The sequence below is a fragment of the Apis cerana genome, linkage group LG3 (assembly GCF_029169275.1).
Source record: "Apis cerana isolate GH-2021 linkage group LG3, AcerK_1.0, whole genome shotgun sequence".
Taxonomy (NCBI): domain Eukaryota; kingdom Metazoa; phylum Arthropoda; class Insecta; order Hymenoptera; family Apidae; genus Apis; species Apis cerana.
In genome coordinates, this window is record NC_083854.1 from 7,559,321 (window position 1) to 7,576,774 (window position 17,454).

The 17,454-nt window shown below is 41.7% G+C and overlaps 1 protein-coding gene across 7 annotated transcripts in view; it reads right to left on the minus strand.

Annotated features, from left to right (window-relative positions):
• Positions 1–17,454, minus strand: part of LOC107998190 (protein gustavus) — a 215,902-nt gene that overhangs the window by 178,737 nt on the left and 19,711 nt on the right. The window contains exons 1-2 of one of the 7 annotated variants that reach the window (XM_062072604.1): positions 12,324–12,482; positions 771–12,254 (exon numbers count right to left, since the gene is read on the minus strand). The exons of 4 other annotated variants lie outside the window; for them this stretch is intronic. In XM_062072604.1, coding sequence (XP_061928588.1) covers positions 771–787 — 17 coding nt within the window. In that variant the 5' untranslated portion in view covers positions 788–12,254; positions 12,324–12,482. Of the gene's footprint in view, positions 1–770; positions 12,483–17,454 lie in introns of those variants that run through there. 2 more of the 7 variants (XM_017057326.3, XM_062072608.1) reach the window with 2 other exon arrangements.

A 17,454-nucleotide genomic window follows, 5' to 3' on the forward strand; every position in this document is an offset into this window, starting at 1 on the left:
CACGCGGAGGAACACTTTTGTACAAAGAAAAGAGAAAAAAAGGACAAGATATCGCGCACGGAAAACCGTTAAGGCGAAAATGATAAATGATATGTAAGTTAAAAGAAGAAATTGTCGGGAGAGAATTACAGAACTCGAGGGAAATAACTCTCTAAAGGGATTCCTTTGTGTCACCGGTGAAACATGGATGAAACGACGTTTTCCGGGAGGGAAGACGAACCGTGAAAAACGCGGCCCGTAAACTCCACTCCATGATTATTCACGAAGAAGGGAGAGAGAGAGAGAGGAAGAGAGAGAGGAGAGAGGGAAGGAGACAAATACAGGCGAAGTTACCTCAAAATTCCGAGTGTCGAGGAAAGATTTTCCCCGTAGGGAAAATTTTGCATGAGATTACCCGGAACGATGCGAATATAGGATGAAAAAGCAAAGGTGAAGCGGTTCAGCCGGGCCCACAACAGGGGGAGGGAGGGAGGGATGAGAGCATATTTATTCGATCCATTAGCATCGATTCACGGGCCAAACTGCAAATTGAATAAGTTCAAAGTCGCACGGACCACGTTGCATTAAACAGAGCCGCGTATCGAAAATATATATCATATATATATACATACTACGTCTATATCGATCGACCCTGTTTTTCAGCGACAGGAAAAAAATCAAACGTCACTGCGCGTCGCTGAAATTTCTTTCTCCTTTTCTTATTATTTTCTTTTTTTTATTTCTTCGACCCCCATCGAGAATTCGTGGGGTGGCCGATAACGTTTACGAACCTATCGTTGCGCTGCATTAATTCCACCTCGTCGGATTCCGTTCTAATCCTCTCGAAAACATGTAACCAGCGGTGGCGGGTACAACCATCGACAGTCACGTCATCCACCACGTTCACGTAGCACAGACCACTTACCAAAATCGCGAACAATAGCCGCCTTTTTTCTTAGACTTAATTATTATCGCGAGGGGAACAGGTGTCCTCTTGGACAATTCTCGCGACGATCTTCAAGGGAGAACACTCTCAAGGATGAAATATATCTTCACGAGACGATTCCACGTTCACACGCGACCGACCGAAAGTGACACCGCGTAGCACCGCGCGATACCACGTGAGGGGATAAACGTGGAAGAAACGAGGGAGCCGCAGCAGGTTGCACGCACACCGCACATGTGATTCTTCCTCTCTCTCGCAGCGTCGAATAAACGGAGCCGTGTTGCGAACGGTGTTGCACGAACGAACGAGCGACCCAGTTACCCGTTTTGTTTGCCTGTTACACTTTCGTAAGTTAACCACGTGACCACGGGTGCACCTTGACCACGAAGCGAGGTGGCGAGGATGCGAGACACAGCGAAGCAGCAGCGGCAACCAACACCGTGGACTGAATTCGGTGGTAGCCGAAGCTACACTCGGAGCGCGATTGACTCGCAGCCAGGCGCCGCCTGAGGCGCCTCTACCATCCGCAATGTGGAAACTTCCTCCTCGTGGGCTCGTTACGTCGGCCATCCTCGTTTGTCCAAAACGATCTCTCTCCTCTCTGTTCCGTCCTCGGTGTCCAACCGAATTTCACGCGAATCGAAATTTCTTCTCGCGAATCCGCCATCGTTTCAGTTTTTTCCACCTGTGTACAACGGATTTTGGGAGAGAAACGATCGATTGGGGTGATTAACGGCTTATAAGCTCGATAAATAAGTTTCAACTGATATTTTTCCGCGGCATATTTAACGTTTGGATGCTTTTTGAAATTTAGAGATCGATCGAATTAGATTCGTCCGTTTTTTCTATTTATCATACATTACGAGTTATCCGTTTAAATTACGAGGATGAATACATTAGAGATCGGAAACATTTATTATATGTGTTTGAATACATTTAATCTCTCGACCTTTTGTTTGATCAAGAATTATATTTTCGAAAGGAACGAAGGTGGTATCAATATTATCTGTTGAGAAACGAAAACTAATAATCCTCCTTTGAATTTAATGAATTTGTCCTTCAACAACTTTACTCATCGCCAACTATCTCAAAGATAACTTGTTCGAGCGTTATAAACATGTTGATCTTTCAATTATTTCAATCAATCCTCGCGCTACTCAAATAATTAAAGAAAAAAGATAAAGATTTTTGCAAGCCAATTTTTTGCTCGAAACGCGTATGACGTTATCATTGTACAAATCGTACAACACGAGCCATAATAAAAGATAAATAATAAATTTTTTAATCTGCTTAAATGTTGCAATTTTTAAGCCGGTTTTAATTCAACCGATCGACATTTACAAAACAAAATAACATGGATTAAAACATGGAAAAAGAGAAAGATTCGCTTAAAAAAAAAAATTCGAAACGAATAATTTACTCGCGATTCCGAGTTTATCTCGCAATATTTGCTTTTCGCGGGAAGACGAGCCAAAAGCTTGAAAATCGATTCACCGTAATACGAAGTATCGGATTCTCTTTAATAGCGTTATCGGCGGAAACGTAGGAGGAAGGCAACATTATTTTTTTTCTCCCTCCCTCCCTCCCTCCCTTTTCCAAGACGGCTGTGCGCCATCCATCGAGAAGGGAGAAGGGAAAGGAAAATTTCCCCTTGGGATCGATCGATTGCCAATAGGTGTTTGTCGATACAAATTCAATATCTCCCTCACACCACCGACTCGAACGCGCTCTCTCGCTTCCTCTCGCGCCGACAACGAGGCTATTTTCGGGATAAAGGTGGGTAAAGCCATTCACGCTTGCATTTTCAAACACAGTCGCACGCGCCCCCTATCTAAACTTATTCGCATCGAAAATATCATATGGATATGATCGCTAATGTTATTGGGTCACTCGCGGCTTATTTATCGAGATAAACTCCAACGATTTCCGGTTTTGCATACACCGGGAGAGCAAATACTCGATAAATCTGATAAAACGAAATTCTCGAAACGAGAGAGGGAAAGAGAGAGAGAAAGAGAGAGAGAGACGTATCCTCCTCGCTGCTGCAGAGTTTCACGTTCGAAATAACGACAGATAGGATTTCCCTATCGACGTCTCTCGTCGAACAAGCTTTGCATTGTCGACCGTTGTCGATACTCTGGGCCGTGTACCCGTGGAAAAAAGTTAAAATGCCAGCCAGCTCGGGTAATAGTTGATTTCAGCGGTATCTCTGTATTCGTTGTAGAAAAAGAAATCGAGAGGTGGAACATATCGTATAAATTTACAGATAGATCGAAATTATTGATATATTCGCGGCCGAAACAAACATAATAAAAGTCGACAGTGTAAAAACGTGTCGATGGAGAAGGCTGTGCGTGCTGCATTTATATCCGCGTTGTCATGTTCTATCTTCATCTGGTGTGAAATTAAATTGCTTAAGGTGCAGGAATATATTTTTCAAAGTGTTAAAAAAAAGGAAGAAAGAAAGAGAGAAATTCTCGAGATTTGCACTTGAAAATCAGAGCCGTTGGACAAGTCATTCTCTGCGTAATTCCCACTTGCGAAAAATTCTCTTAAGAGCAATTCTCGAGGGTTTTTACTCTCAAATGTATTCGCACCCTTAGGATTTAACTTTCGAAATTTTTCCACAAAAATTTTCACGCTTGTTTCGCCCGTATTACTTGTCCAGCCAGCCAGCCACCTTCTCTTCGAGATAGCTCGCGAACGAGCCCGCAATTATCGAACGGGGGGTTAATTTTCTTGCGTGAAATGGCAGGTTCGAATGCAACGAGACGAGTGGACCAGATTCACTGGAACGTGACGCTCGGATGAATAGTGGAAAGAAACATTTGCAAAATGCTTGGTTGGCAGTCAATTTTGACGAAGGTCGTGCCACGTTCGGGAACAATAAGCTGGGAGGGAATATTGCTTAGGTACGAGTGCTCGAAGCGGCCAATATGTATTCCAGGTGCATACAACGACCAAAGGTTCTTGGCCCTTGCGTGCACCGTTAACTCAGCCCACCAATCCGACCAGTTTCGAAGCCGTGCACAGTCACACCTGAAGCCACCGGCTACGAATTCGATTAATTTAATCGGAAACGTTACGACAGTTTTTTTGTCTTTCCTCCTCCTCCTCCCTTTCCCTCTTCGTATTTACCAAGCGCGCAGTGAAACGAGGTTTTATTTTTGTTGCCAATTCGCGAATTTATAGTTTTTTTTTTTTTACTTTCTTTTTGTTAGCGAAACACGTAATAAAATATATTCTCCATTGGTGAATTCATCGATGGGGGATAAAATATCTTTTAAAATTATTGGTGAATCGTGTTCGGACTGGTTTCGACTTTGTTTATGATTTGAATTGTATCGCGAATTTAACAGAAAGGTGAACGATGCGCGACAGATAATTTGAAAAGAATCTCGATAATATTTTTTTACGTTTTATTCCTCTCTCTCTATACATATATTTTCTATATTTGACAAGCGCGATGAATTTTTAATTATACAATTTCGTAGAACCAGATCGTTCGTACGGTAAAAGTCCACATCATTTTCCTCGCTATGATTTTTCGTTTAATTAACAGTTCACTTTCATGTACAGGTGAATTCCATCAAACATTTGCCCGTAAATATATAATAACGTTTCAGTTTCGAAGTTTAAGAATTTAGAAAACTAGTTGGCGAGCGCAAAAATTGCATAATGCTTAAATGGATTCATGCATCGTGAATTTTATAACACGTATTGCACGAACGAATTCGGAACAATTGATGCGATATATCCTTTCGATCGCGTATTATATCCACTGTATTATATAGAAACATTTACATAACTATAGCTCGATGCTCGATGATTGTTTAGATAATGGAAGCTTTCGTTAGACAGAAGCTTCGATCGATCGAGCTCCTATAAATGGATCTTCGTTGAAATGTAAAAAAAAAAGTAAAAACTATCCACGAAGAATGAAAGAGTACACGCGAATACAAAGAAACTAGGCGACAAAAATATGTTTTTTGCAACAATTTTGTTATTCATTATAAATTTTCCAATATACATATCGCATATATAATCACATTTATCGATACGATATCTCTCCTCGCCGTTGCGCGTATAAAAATTTCAAATAAAATTATCATGCAAAAATTTTGATCGTTTTTTTCGATCGAAACTCCGAACAAAACTCGTTTCAATTAAATCGTATCCGTATCGTTTCGGGTATACAAAATCCGTCAAAGTCAAAAATTCGAAATACTTGCTTACTTATCCTTTCCAAACCGTGGATTTTTAGAACGACGAGAACTATTCGCCAGGACTTAAAATACGGAACGGCAATTAAGCGTGACATTTATGACATTATACATGTCACGGATACCCTCCTTTTTACTTTTCTTTTTTTTTTTCTTTTCCTCCCCTTCCTCTCTCCCTCGTCCAACGTCCGATTCTCCAGCCGAGGCAGAGGCCGGCAACGATCGTATTTTTCTGCGGGCAGGCCGTTTCTCCAGGTGAAATCCCCGCGAAATAAATGTCAAGTTTCAAAGCCGCAGGTGCGTGGAGACGTGGCATTTATTAAATGATTATTTGCACTGGACGCAGCAAACGTTATTTATACTGGATACGTCAAATGTCAGTGAGGGAAGAGAGGCATTGCGAAATGATGATGGCCCAGGACGCGCTCAAACCCGACGTCCGCTTCTATGTGTCGCGTTCCACACGCGAAATAACGTGCGATATATTCGCGAGAAAAATTTTTCCAGCTTCGGGTCACGTCTCGTCCCGAAGAGACGTTCTCGTTCTCGTTGGCAAAGCTACGTACCATGGCCCACGTAGGATCCATGTAAGAGATCCTTTCGCATCTTCGTGTATCACGTAAAAGGTAAAACGGGCCCCCGATTGGCCCCTCGCAGAATTAATTGTAAAAGAAAAATCGTAAATCACGCGTTTATTATTATTTTTAAGATCAAACTTACATCGCGTGGGTAAAAAAAATTCTCCGAAGAAGAATAAAACAATCGATTTTTCGAAGAAGAAGAATTGTTGAAAAAACGACTTTCCTGGTCGTTGCTAAATATTCATTAAACTGTTTACCCTTACGCTACACGTCGTAGCACACACGAGGGGAACGTTACGAAACGGAGAGGCGAGTCGTGGCGCGCACACACCTGTGCAAAGAGAGACTGGCCCCCCTCCCCCCTCGAGTCGTATCGACTCGACTTCATTAACGAGAACGATGCTCGGCCGATCTCCACGAGTCGAATTTAAAAGCATCTCCCTAATAAGCGGCGGAAAAATGATTGGGGAGGCGCATCAATTTCTATCCCGGCCGAGATTAACCGTGATAATTTTTCAAGTTTCCGGTGAATATCTGGTAGTATAATGAGAAAATTCCACAAATATCCTCCACGTCTCCCTCTGCCCCCCCTGCGGCGGGCGGGAGGGAATCTAATAAGTTTGCCGCGATTTCAGAGCGTTGGCGGCCGTTGGTTAACGGGGGCCAATTTTCTCTCCTGGAAATACGATAAAAAGTAAAGGGGAAGGGGGGCGGTAATAACGCGCGACATTGTTGCCAATGGGACAGCGACGAAAGGTGACATGACAGCCAAGGTCTCGGCCCAATGAAAATTAATGTCGCATTCGCCGAGATGATTAGTGCAACCTATTACGCGCTCGTGCAGCAGTTTACGCTCGCGAGACCTCCACCAGTTTGATAATTCACCGTAATTCGGTAACGAAATCATCATTCGCAAAACGTTGTACGAAAAGGTTGTACTACTAGGTTCTGATTAATCCAAATATTCGATATTTTATTGCGGTTAAATGAAAATCGAGGAAAATTAATTATTTAAAAGACAATGACAATTCGAAAAATCATAAGATAAGAACGTAACCACTTTTCTTCTGTTCTAACCATTTCCACGAATGCAAATTTTACATCGTTCTGGGCTACAATTGGGAAAATAATTCTAACACGAGGCATTAGATTAACAATATTGGTAATATGGATAACACATCCGTGCGTTGTTCGACGAACAGTTCTATTTTCGATCTTCGGATGCACGTCGGCGCGGATAAACGTTTAACGAAAATCGAAAATTCGGGAACACTGGTGACAACTCATAAAGCTTCATCAGCTTGATGTTTTTTTTCTTTTTTTTTTTCATTTATTTCCCCATGTGAAAATGGGTAAAAAAAATTTAGGAAAACGCTCGTGGAAAGATATATTCGCGACAGCTGGATTCGAAATCGGATTCCTGGTCGATGTACGAGTTCTCTGTGTCTGATTTACCGAACATTTGCCAATGACGCGTAAAACAAACGAATAACAGGCCGCGTATTGACGGGGCGCAAATCAGCCCACTCTTTATTACGCTTATCGCGAGCGCACCGCGAGAACTATAGCGATTCGTGAGGGCGTTCATTTCGGGTGATTTGCGATAGCGAATTTCGATCGACCAGGTCTTTTCCTTCCATCCTTCGAAATCAGTCGACGACGATGTAACCATTATTTCAAGTAAATTCCGCGCGCGTGATTTCGAGATAGGAAAAAGAGGAAAATAAACGTATCGTTTTTTAACAATCTCTCGAAACGCGTGTATTCTCTTCTCATCGCTTCCTTCGTTAATGTTCTCACTTACTTAATTTCAACTCGCTCCGACAAAAATTCTTCTCGAAAACTGATTCGAGAACAGCGCGAATACGGTTAGCTGATTGCGAAATCGCGAGAACATTAATGAACGTTTATTCTAATTATACTCGCGCGAAGAGGGATGAATCGACACGCTAATGACGAGGGATCGATCGATCGTTCGTTCGCTGGATCGCTGGATCCCATCGTCCGGCGAAATTAACGCGTGCAGTTTGCTTTCATTTCGCCGATTTAACGAACAAATACTTGGTCGGATCCTAATTGCGCCGGATTCCGCGCGACGACAACGCGCCAATCCGAGCCGCCACCCCGTCGTTTATCATTTCGGAATTGAGGAGAGCGCGGTTGAATTGGAAACTGGTGAAAACACTTTTCACGGTGGCGCCCTCGTTCCACCAAAATTTCTCCCTCCTCTGAAATTTGATCGATTAAACTTTTCTCGCTTTCGTTGCCCCAATTTTTTCGATCTTCATCGTCGTCCCGCGAAAATTTTAGATAATACGTGTACATGAAATTTCTTCTCAAGTTCTCAGATGCGGGGGAAGTCCTTATGGATCTCTTTTATCGGATTCCATCCGGTAATATTTAAAAGTGGGCCGAGATCGTTCCACGCGAGTTACTTTTGATAAACTTTTCACGGGGAAAATTTTAGCAGAGCAGAATTCGGAATCGATCTTTCCTCGAATTCCCCAATTAGCCATTAGCGGAGTTCGATCGAATGAAATTTTTAATGCGCCAGACTTCTCCGATGGGAGAAAAAAAAACACTCGGGGAGTGAAGAATTGATCCCTGAAACGCGAACCCATCGATCCATCGATTCGAACGTAACACGAGAACGAGCTGATACAGGGAGCTTCGAAAAGGTTTCGAAGCTGAAGGGGCAGCTATTGCAGCAGTAGGCGGCCGTAGCCAAGGTAAACGAACCGTGAAGTGTCTTGGAGGCTTCGTGTAGCGAAACGCAGTAGCGCGGACTATTCAGATATACGCGTGCACATGACAAACAAGTGACTCTTAAAACATTTTTCCTCCTCCTCCTTCTATTTTCTTTCTTCCTTCTTTTTCTTATTTTTCTTCGGCTAAAGCTCGGCGCGAATAAACCATTCGAGAGCCGCGCGATCGAAGAAGCAGGGTCGTTCTTTTCTATCGAGCCTCCCCTTCTTCTCTCAGCTTTTTCCCTTTCTTCTTTTTCCTTTTTCTTTTTTTATTATGCCGGAAAGCGGTATCGTAACTCGGGATACCGCCATGTATAAAACCTCCTCCGCTCTCGTCCACCGCGCCGCCTTAATGCACGCGGGGGTGCGCTTATAGGAAAGCGATAAAGTGAAAAAATTATTACCCGAGAAATTAACACGAGGACGGAGAAACAATAGCGGATCGTTGTGCAATGGCACTCGTCTTATTGTCACGGATATTTGCGTAAAAAGCTCCGCATAAAATCGCTGAATTGCGGTCCGCATAAAAAGCCGATTTATTCGCTGCGCCGTTGCGTTCGTGCAGTAAACGAAACCTGGTCAAGGAGAACGGACTTCACGTATCGATTAATTTCCGTTATTGGCACATCTTTGGGAACGAAGGTTGACAATTTTTTTCTTTTCTTTTCTTTTTCATTACATTTTTTTTTTTTTTGGGGAATCGAATCTACTTTATTATCGTTCGAAGCGGGGCCTTCATTTCTTTTTTATCCAGATGTACGCTTGTTTCGTGAAGATGTCGAGCCAACTTTTTTCTATCTAAGAGAAAGTAACGATGGATTTTATTGGATTTTAAATTTTTTTCAAGATGCTTTCCATTATTAATCTTGTTTTTTTTTACGGCTGTAGACAATTTTGCGATTGGAAAGAGAGAGAGAGAATTGGAGTTTCTACTAGTCGAAGAATAATTATTCCATAATTGAAGAAATTGAAATTATGCGGCAAGAGTTTATAAATTGGGAAGAGAAAGAGAAAAAGAGAGAGAAAGGAGATTAATCTATTTAATTTTTTCTGTCATTTTAATTCTATCTGTCAATAGAAGGATATTCCTTTTATTTGGGAAAAGAAAATTTGAAATATCTTGTTTGAAATTCATCAACATCATTTTTTACATTTGCTATTACTGCTATTACTGCTATTTATTAATCCAATATATAGACTTCTTTACACGTATAAATTAAATTATTATAAATCATACGTTATGAAAAAAATCACACAAATTTTTGCGTTACGTTACTTCTTTCACCCCTCCCCCCCTCTCCTCTCCTCGAAACGCATATTTCCCATATTAATTAATATAAACTCTTCACATTTCCACTTTCAAATGCTCCATTTTTGAAAAGCTTTAATATTAATCGACTGTTAAATTAACTAGCACACACTCCACGAAACCCGTTCAACGATAAATTTTGATATCAAGTGCTCTAAAAGCTGTATGACCCGTTGGTATAAAATTCAGAGAGCGGTTCGCGACTCGGTCCCTCGCGCGATTTCAAAGGGCTTGCATAATTACGCGAACACGTATGTCTTTCATGGAATTAATTTGCCTCGAAAGATCTCGAATCGATATCAGCCAGAATTACGCGAACGCGGAGAAACGGTGAATAAAGAGCCGTGAGGAAGAATTTTTTCGGGAGATTAAACTTTAATACTTCAATATAACGATATGATAAATTTGTAATCGTAGATGTTATTATTGTTTCTTATTTCAAAACATTGTGTGTCATAATAATCGACAAAAAAAAATAACAATTCGCGTCGCGATATCGTAATTTCGCAAAATGGAGAATAACGAAAACAAACGCTTTTTCTCTCTCTCTCTTTATCCTTCAACCCCCGCATTTACCCCATTCGCGCATCGAAGAATTCATTCATATTTGAATCGGCGAGTTATGGACTACTATGGAAACACGAGTTTCTTTCTAGGAGAAAAGTATCGCGATATCGACAATACTATTAATAATAAATGGCATTCCGACTGAAAATAATTCCACGATAAATTTATATCGCACAGTCCCCCCCGCCCGATAAACGCCCTAATAATGCTTCGTCCCCTCGAGGGGAGAGATAGAATGCAGGATACTTCGATTTGCAACCATCTCGCGTGAATATTTCATCGAGAATTATTCGAAGGAAGGAGCACGAATAGTACTCGATCACGTACCTCGCCGTATACTCTAATTAAGGAGCAGCAATATCGAGCTGCATTTTTATCGAATCGTTAAGAACCCCTTCCGTTAATACCATTCTTCGTGAGCGTAACGGAGAGAAGGTTCGTTTATTCTTGAAATATTTCCTTCCTCCTTCGCAGGAGAAATATAGAAATATTTTTCTCCGATATCCATCCCCATCCTAATCCCATTAATTATTGACAAAGCTGGACCTCTTCCCTCCTTCCTCCTCCCCCTCTCTCACTTTCAAACGAATATTTTTCATTCGTCGAAAGAAAGAAAAGAATTCTTCTCCCAATTTTTCGAGTTGAAATTCTCAGGCTCCTCGAGAATCGTCGCCGTGATCAATCAGTTAGCAATCTCCGGCTCCTGTCTGGCGGTAAGATATTCAATAAAACACGATGACATAATAGTATACGTAAAAAAAAAAAAAAAAGAAAAAAATGCGTTGGATAGGAATCGGCCACTCCTGCGGTCGATAACATTGTACGTAGTTAGACGTTGACGCTGACAAGTTTCTTTTCAATATGTTTCTCGATATAATGCCCTCTTGTTTCTCCTTCCCCTCTGCCATTTTATAACTCTCGAATCGAAAGCAACCCGCCAATACGCGTAATACAATACGTAACGTTTCGCAAGAAGGACGCCGTTGCAGGCCGATCGACAAGCAGTTAAATAAATAAACGTGTTAAGCAAGCTTTCTTATAATTTAATAGGAACAGAGCTCGAAATGGAACGCTAATGGATCCCACATCTTCGCGCGTCCCGGCTCCGCTTTTTCTACACCCACTCTATTGTGCTAGCTGCTGCGACACCGCCGTTGAATTTCATGGCTGGGGAGGGGGGATATTGGATGTCCGCCCCCCCTCCCCTCCCCACGCTATGACGACCGTGTTTTTCTCCACGGTAACACGTGTACGAAGGAAAAGGAAAATAAGTTTGCGCTAGATCCCGCCGAGTATATACGGTGACCCGATTACCGCCATATTACTTTTCAACTATACGCGTCGGTGTAAACTTGGGATTCCTTATTATTTTTTAAAGCGAATCTTTCGAAATTTTTGTCGAAAATAATCTCCTGGCTAAAAGAATTAGATCCCTGCCTTTACCACTTTCTCGTTCGATCCTCTTCTATTTTTTTTTCTTCTTTTCTTTTCGATATATCGTCAACACGAGTCATTGATATTCTTATTTCAAGTAAATTGAAAGATGAGAGGGGAAATAGTCGATGGCAACGCGATTTCTCGTCTCGCAAAATTCAAAACTCGGAGCAAAGAAGATTACACGCGAGAAACGTGATCTCTGCTCGGTTGATATTTCGAGATTTAATTAAGAAACGTAGTCCCGACGACGAGCGAGCGTATTCCATAAACTTTCCACGATTACTGAACGTCATCGTTGCTACTTAATTAACCGATCGACGACAGAGAACCCGTCCGACAATCCTCCTCCTCCTCGAGTTTCGTCCTCCTCAAAATCTGGAAAAATCTGGAAACGCCTTATCCACCGTGAGAAACGTGCGAGTGACTCGAATTACTATCCGTCTCGACGAGTGATGCCACGCATCTCTGCCAATAAGAATACGAGTATTATGGTATTATTCTAATGACAATAATATCGTTTCGACGCTCCTTTACCTCTTTCGATTCTCAATATTCTTTCCTCTCGGCATCAGTAACGGATTCTTGAAAAGTCTCCATCCACGCTCGCGATGCGTTATTGCGCTCGTTAAGCTCGCGAACGCGCCTCGTTTTGTAGCAGGCCGCGCCTCTTTAATCGCGCCCGCTCTTTATATCCCTCGCTGTGAAAAACACGGTGGAATTAAAAAATTACGATGCACCGTAAAGCAAGTCTGGGATTACCGAACGTTATTATAGTGGCGCGTGTATAAGTGCCGGTATATCCAATCCAAATCGCGGTGATATTTTAAACCGTGAGAGCGCGACTCGCGCAATCTACGATTAATGTAGGGGAATTCGAGCCGAAAAATTTCCGTGACAAAGTTGGTAGAAATTGTGCGCACCTTTTAAACGGAGATTATCTAACCATAAAATATAAGGGAGGAAGAGGAGGGAAGAAATTCCAACTTTCGTGAATTTTTCTTAGAGAGTAGAAATTCTGGCGAATGATGGATATTTCGTTATTTTAAGTATTTACGAAAACAAATCTTTTCGAAAGGTTCGAGAAGAAAATCTTTGCGAAAATATCGATGCGCGTCAAGACGCGGACGGTATGGAAATGGCGACTGTGGGAAATAAAAAGGACAAAAAGGAAGAGGAATCGTATCATCCTGCCGTTTTCGTGCGTTTGACGCATAAAATTTGTTGCAATATTGCGTCGTGCATTAAGGGGTGGAGACGGAAATCCTGTGGCCGCGACGTGAATTTACTTTAATCCGGTCTTTAATCTTATTTACCTTAATCATATCCGGGGATATGAAAACGCCGGGAAATAATGAAGACGTACAGATGATAACGTCCAAACTAATGGCCATTCATTTGTTTTCTTTTTTTTTTAAATCCCCCTCTATTTTCCGGATACGGCGAGGATGCGCCAAAGAAACTTCAACTATGAATATTTCATGCGCATAATTGTACGTTTATGCGTTTCCATAATACGGTTGAGAATCGGTTGGATGGTAAAACGGAGAGGAGATGGAATGGATTCCGCGCGGCGCTTGGGAATCAACTCGATCGCGATTCAGAGATCCAACTGTTATGAACGAGACCGTGTATAACCGGTTGTTTGGAAACATTGTCGGCGAACAAATTAGCGAAACATGCTCGCTCGTTTCGGCGAAACGACATCCATGGAAAACGGCCCCTCCTTTCCCTCCTTTCCTTTTTCTACCGGTTGTGTCACACGGACGTGACGCGGCTGATTCTATTCCACCGATGCGATACTTTCGCATCGTTGGCCATCGTCGGCTACACTTGCGTAATACCAGGTGAACGCGTATATCGGTCAAGGCAATTGGGTTAAAGCATCGGTGACGAATAACGAACGAATCTCGCTTCGAGGTTTTAGTTGTGAAAGCGAATCGACGATGCGGAATTCTTCATTCCGCCGTCCATTCGAGGAAGATCGATAATTAGATAACCTTTTACGGTACGGTATCCATAAAATCGTAGAAAATCGCACGGCGCGATGTCTGTGAAATGTTGTTTTAGATGTGTTTCGTATGGTATCTTCCTTTCATAACCTTCTATTACCATCGCAAACTGTTCCTCGTAAAATTAAAAATCATCACACACCGTTTCGCGTGTAACGATTTCGCTGTGTCCACGCGCGAAAAAAACAGAATAAAATTTCGACGAAAAGGGGCGGGAAAAAAATCAAAAGCAAACGAATAAAAGGGGGAGAGAGAGAGAGAGAGAGAAAAAAGAATCGAGCTCACGCGTACGTGCACGAAACGCGATTCGAGAGGCGGTATTCGATAAGCGGGGAAACGAAGCGGCCTCTCGTCGACGTTTCCGATCAATCGACGGTGGAACAACTCTGGCGAAATTACCACCCCATCGAAAACGCATTTAACACCGAAACTCGTTCCCTCGCTCGTCCATTCGTCAGACCCGTTGCGTATTCGTGACGTCCAAGTTGCGCGGTGTCACCACTCGACGAGAAATGCATTTGCCCGAAGAAGGAGACGCCATTTTCAGCGGAACGACCTTTGTAAGTACAAAGCCCGTTCTCCGCTGTCACTTCTCTCGATCGTACGTGGAAAATAGAGTTTACGCGGGAACTCAACTCCAACGACCATTTCTTTTCATCCTTGCGAAATGGCAACTCTTTGCACCCTCTTTCGGAGGGTGATACTCACGGTGACGTGTATGGAGATGTTGCTTCATTGCGACGAAGGAAGGAGGTGATTTAATCCAATTGTACTTTTCTTTTTTTATTAAAAAAATGAGTGAATTTGGCAAAATTCTTTTCTCTCTCTCTCTCTCTCTCTCTGTAGAAAGAATTAGAATATACACGGGTAACGTGGTCCTTTTTAATTGCAATTTTAACAAGACGAAACGAAGCGCGAATTGTACTTCTTTTTTAATAAACAAGAATTGATTTGATGATTAATAAAAGTTTTAGGATATCTTGGTATACATTTTTTTTCTTAAGGGATCATAAAGTAATTTTATATAAAATCTTCTTGAAAATCTTCTTTAAAAAAATAAGAAAATAATCTCGAATCTAAAAATTCTTTTTATCGTTGCGTAGCGCGCTCTTCAAGGAATAATGTAATCTCTTTTTGAAAAATTCTCTCGTGATCGACCATGATGAAGAACACAGGCTTGAGCTTTGAAAGGATCTTTTTACTCGGCGTGGAATTCGTACTGCTTCGTCTCGAATGACATCATCTGCTTTCGATCGCGATATCTTTACGACACAAATCAGTCTTTCAAACCTACTTTTTAATACGATCGGAGAAATATGTCGAAAGTAAAGCGGCACTTCCCATTCGAACGTAGTGCTGCAAATTTGATCGATAATCGTAGCTGTCGTTCCACGAGAATCAGCCTGGCCACGTAGCGCGGAATAACAGAATTGAAATTCTTATCATTCCTGGGAATATTATTAGTCGCTACGAGCAGTCCTTTTCGCGGCAATTAAATTACAATTTCTCTGTTCCCGGATAAAAATGTACGAATTCGCTCGAAAGATTGAAAGAGACGATTAAATTTATTCGACGCGCGGACAGCGAAATCTAAAAACGGCCCCGGGGTAACGACAGACCGTTATCTCTGAAAAGGATAATTCCCCTATTTTCAGAGAGTTTGCCGATGTCTTCGTTAAATAGAAACGTGCAAGAGCGAACGAGGAGGATTTCGAGACCAAAAGCGCTTAGACAGACCCGATGTCTGACAAAGTTTATTATCGTTTTCACGTCGTCGAATCTAACGATAGTTGAAAAATAATTCCTTTGATAAATTTTCCTCGAGCTTAAGAAAATACACGTGTGTGTGTGTGTGTGTGTGTGTCTTCTTGTTTGTTCAAAGGCAAAAAAAAAAAAAATATCAGACGTCAAAACTACTATTTTATAATCATAAACTTTGGAAACTTAAAAGAGAATCCTTCCATCGTATCCTTGATATTCTTCCTAATTATTTATATCGAGACTCATAGCGTACGATAAAAACTCCGTGCAGCAAAAAAAATTACATTTCATCGAATCCAAAAGAAGATTCCATTCTTCTATCCAAAGAATCTTGTCAATTATCATCCTTTCCTTCCGCATCTTATCCGAAACTCGAGAAGTAAATCGAAACCTCTTCTCCCTGTAATTTCTCGCGCGCGAATACACACACACACACACACACACACGCATAAAAGGTTTTCCGATCTTGCGAAAAGTTTGATGCAGTTGGACGACAGGCTCTCGAGGGGGGAGGGGACGCACGAATTCCTAGGTGTCGTCTGGGCCTCCCTTTCCAAAGAAGTTTTGAATTTCATGGACGACGATACCCCGGTCCGTGACACGTGACGAAGTTTCCTTCGAAGTTCACGTTCGATTCTTATCATCGAGACGACGTCACGGGGTCGTTGACTCCTTCCTCTCTGGCTAGAAAGACCACCACCGCCGCCGCCATCATCATCATCACACTTTGCAAGACTAGAGAGAGAGACACGTGTGATTGGAGGCGGACGTTTATACAAACGCGCGAGTTGTGATAGTTTATAATGGGGAACAGATGATAGGCGATTGCGGTTGTGGGTGGTTGCTGCAACACCCATTGTCGGACCAGATTCGAACTTACGACCGAACGATGAATTAATCAGGGGAAGTAACGAAATAGAGTAGCCCAACAACTATATACCGCAAACGTGTGTTTAGAAATGGGAAATCCATTTACCCAGCCACGATATTGGATTACCTTCTTTATACTGATTCGCCAAATTGAAAATCTGATACGATTATGGTAATGTTCGAACCGAACGGACTAATCTATTTTTTTTCGTACGCGCTCGAAAGCCCCACGTTCACGGCCGTGAAATTAATAAAACAAGATTTTTTACTTTATTATCATTGTAAACTTGTTTGTCGTTGGAAATTTAATTTCAATAACGAGTTTCTTCGTCGTAGAAACAAGAAAGGTTGTCTTGACCGTTGTATATTTAAATTTGTTTCGAAAGGGAAAAAAAAAAATAAGTAATATTTCTCACTCTTAAACTGGTTTCTTCACTTTTACTAATGACTTTTACACGCGGTAGTGTAACCAGATCCAGTAACAGATCGTCACAACATCGTAAAATCAGTCAAACGTAAGATAACGACGTATCGGTTATTAGAACTAGCACTTCGACAGATCTACGATCAGATAAATGGCTTGAACTTCGAAAACATAAGAGGGGATGTACCGTACTGTGTGCCTGAAATATATCGCACTTCTACATCGCTGAATCTCCTTTCTTAATGACTCGTGTCGGATAACGTCTGTTGGTCAATTTGTAAAAATATATCTTAATTATAAAGTTGTTTGTACAATTACGAAATTATTCAAAATCTTCTCCTTTACATTTTCAAATAAAATCATTAGAATCTCGATCGACGTAAACAAAAATCACTTCCATCTCCAACCAATTCGTTCCATTACTCCGCGTATCTTTCCAAATATAGCACGTGTAGAAAACTCACAATATTTTTAAATTCATCTCCAACCATTTCCAACCGCTCGTTCGACGATTCCACGCTTGTCTCCGCCAAGCGTAAAACGTTCAACGTCTCGAGAAACGGCGGCCAGCTCAGGCACTAGAGGTTACGAAAGTAACGAA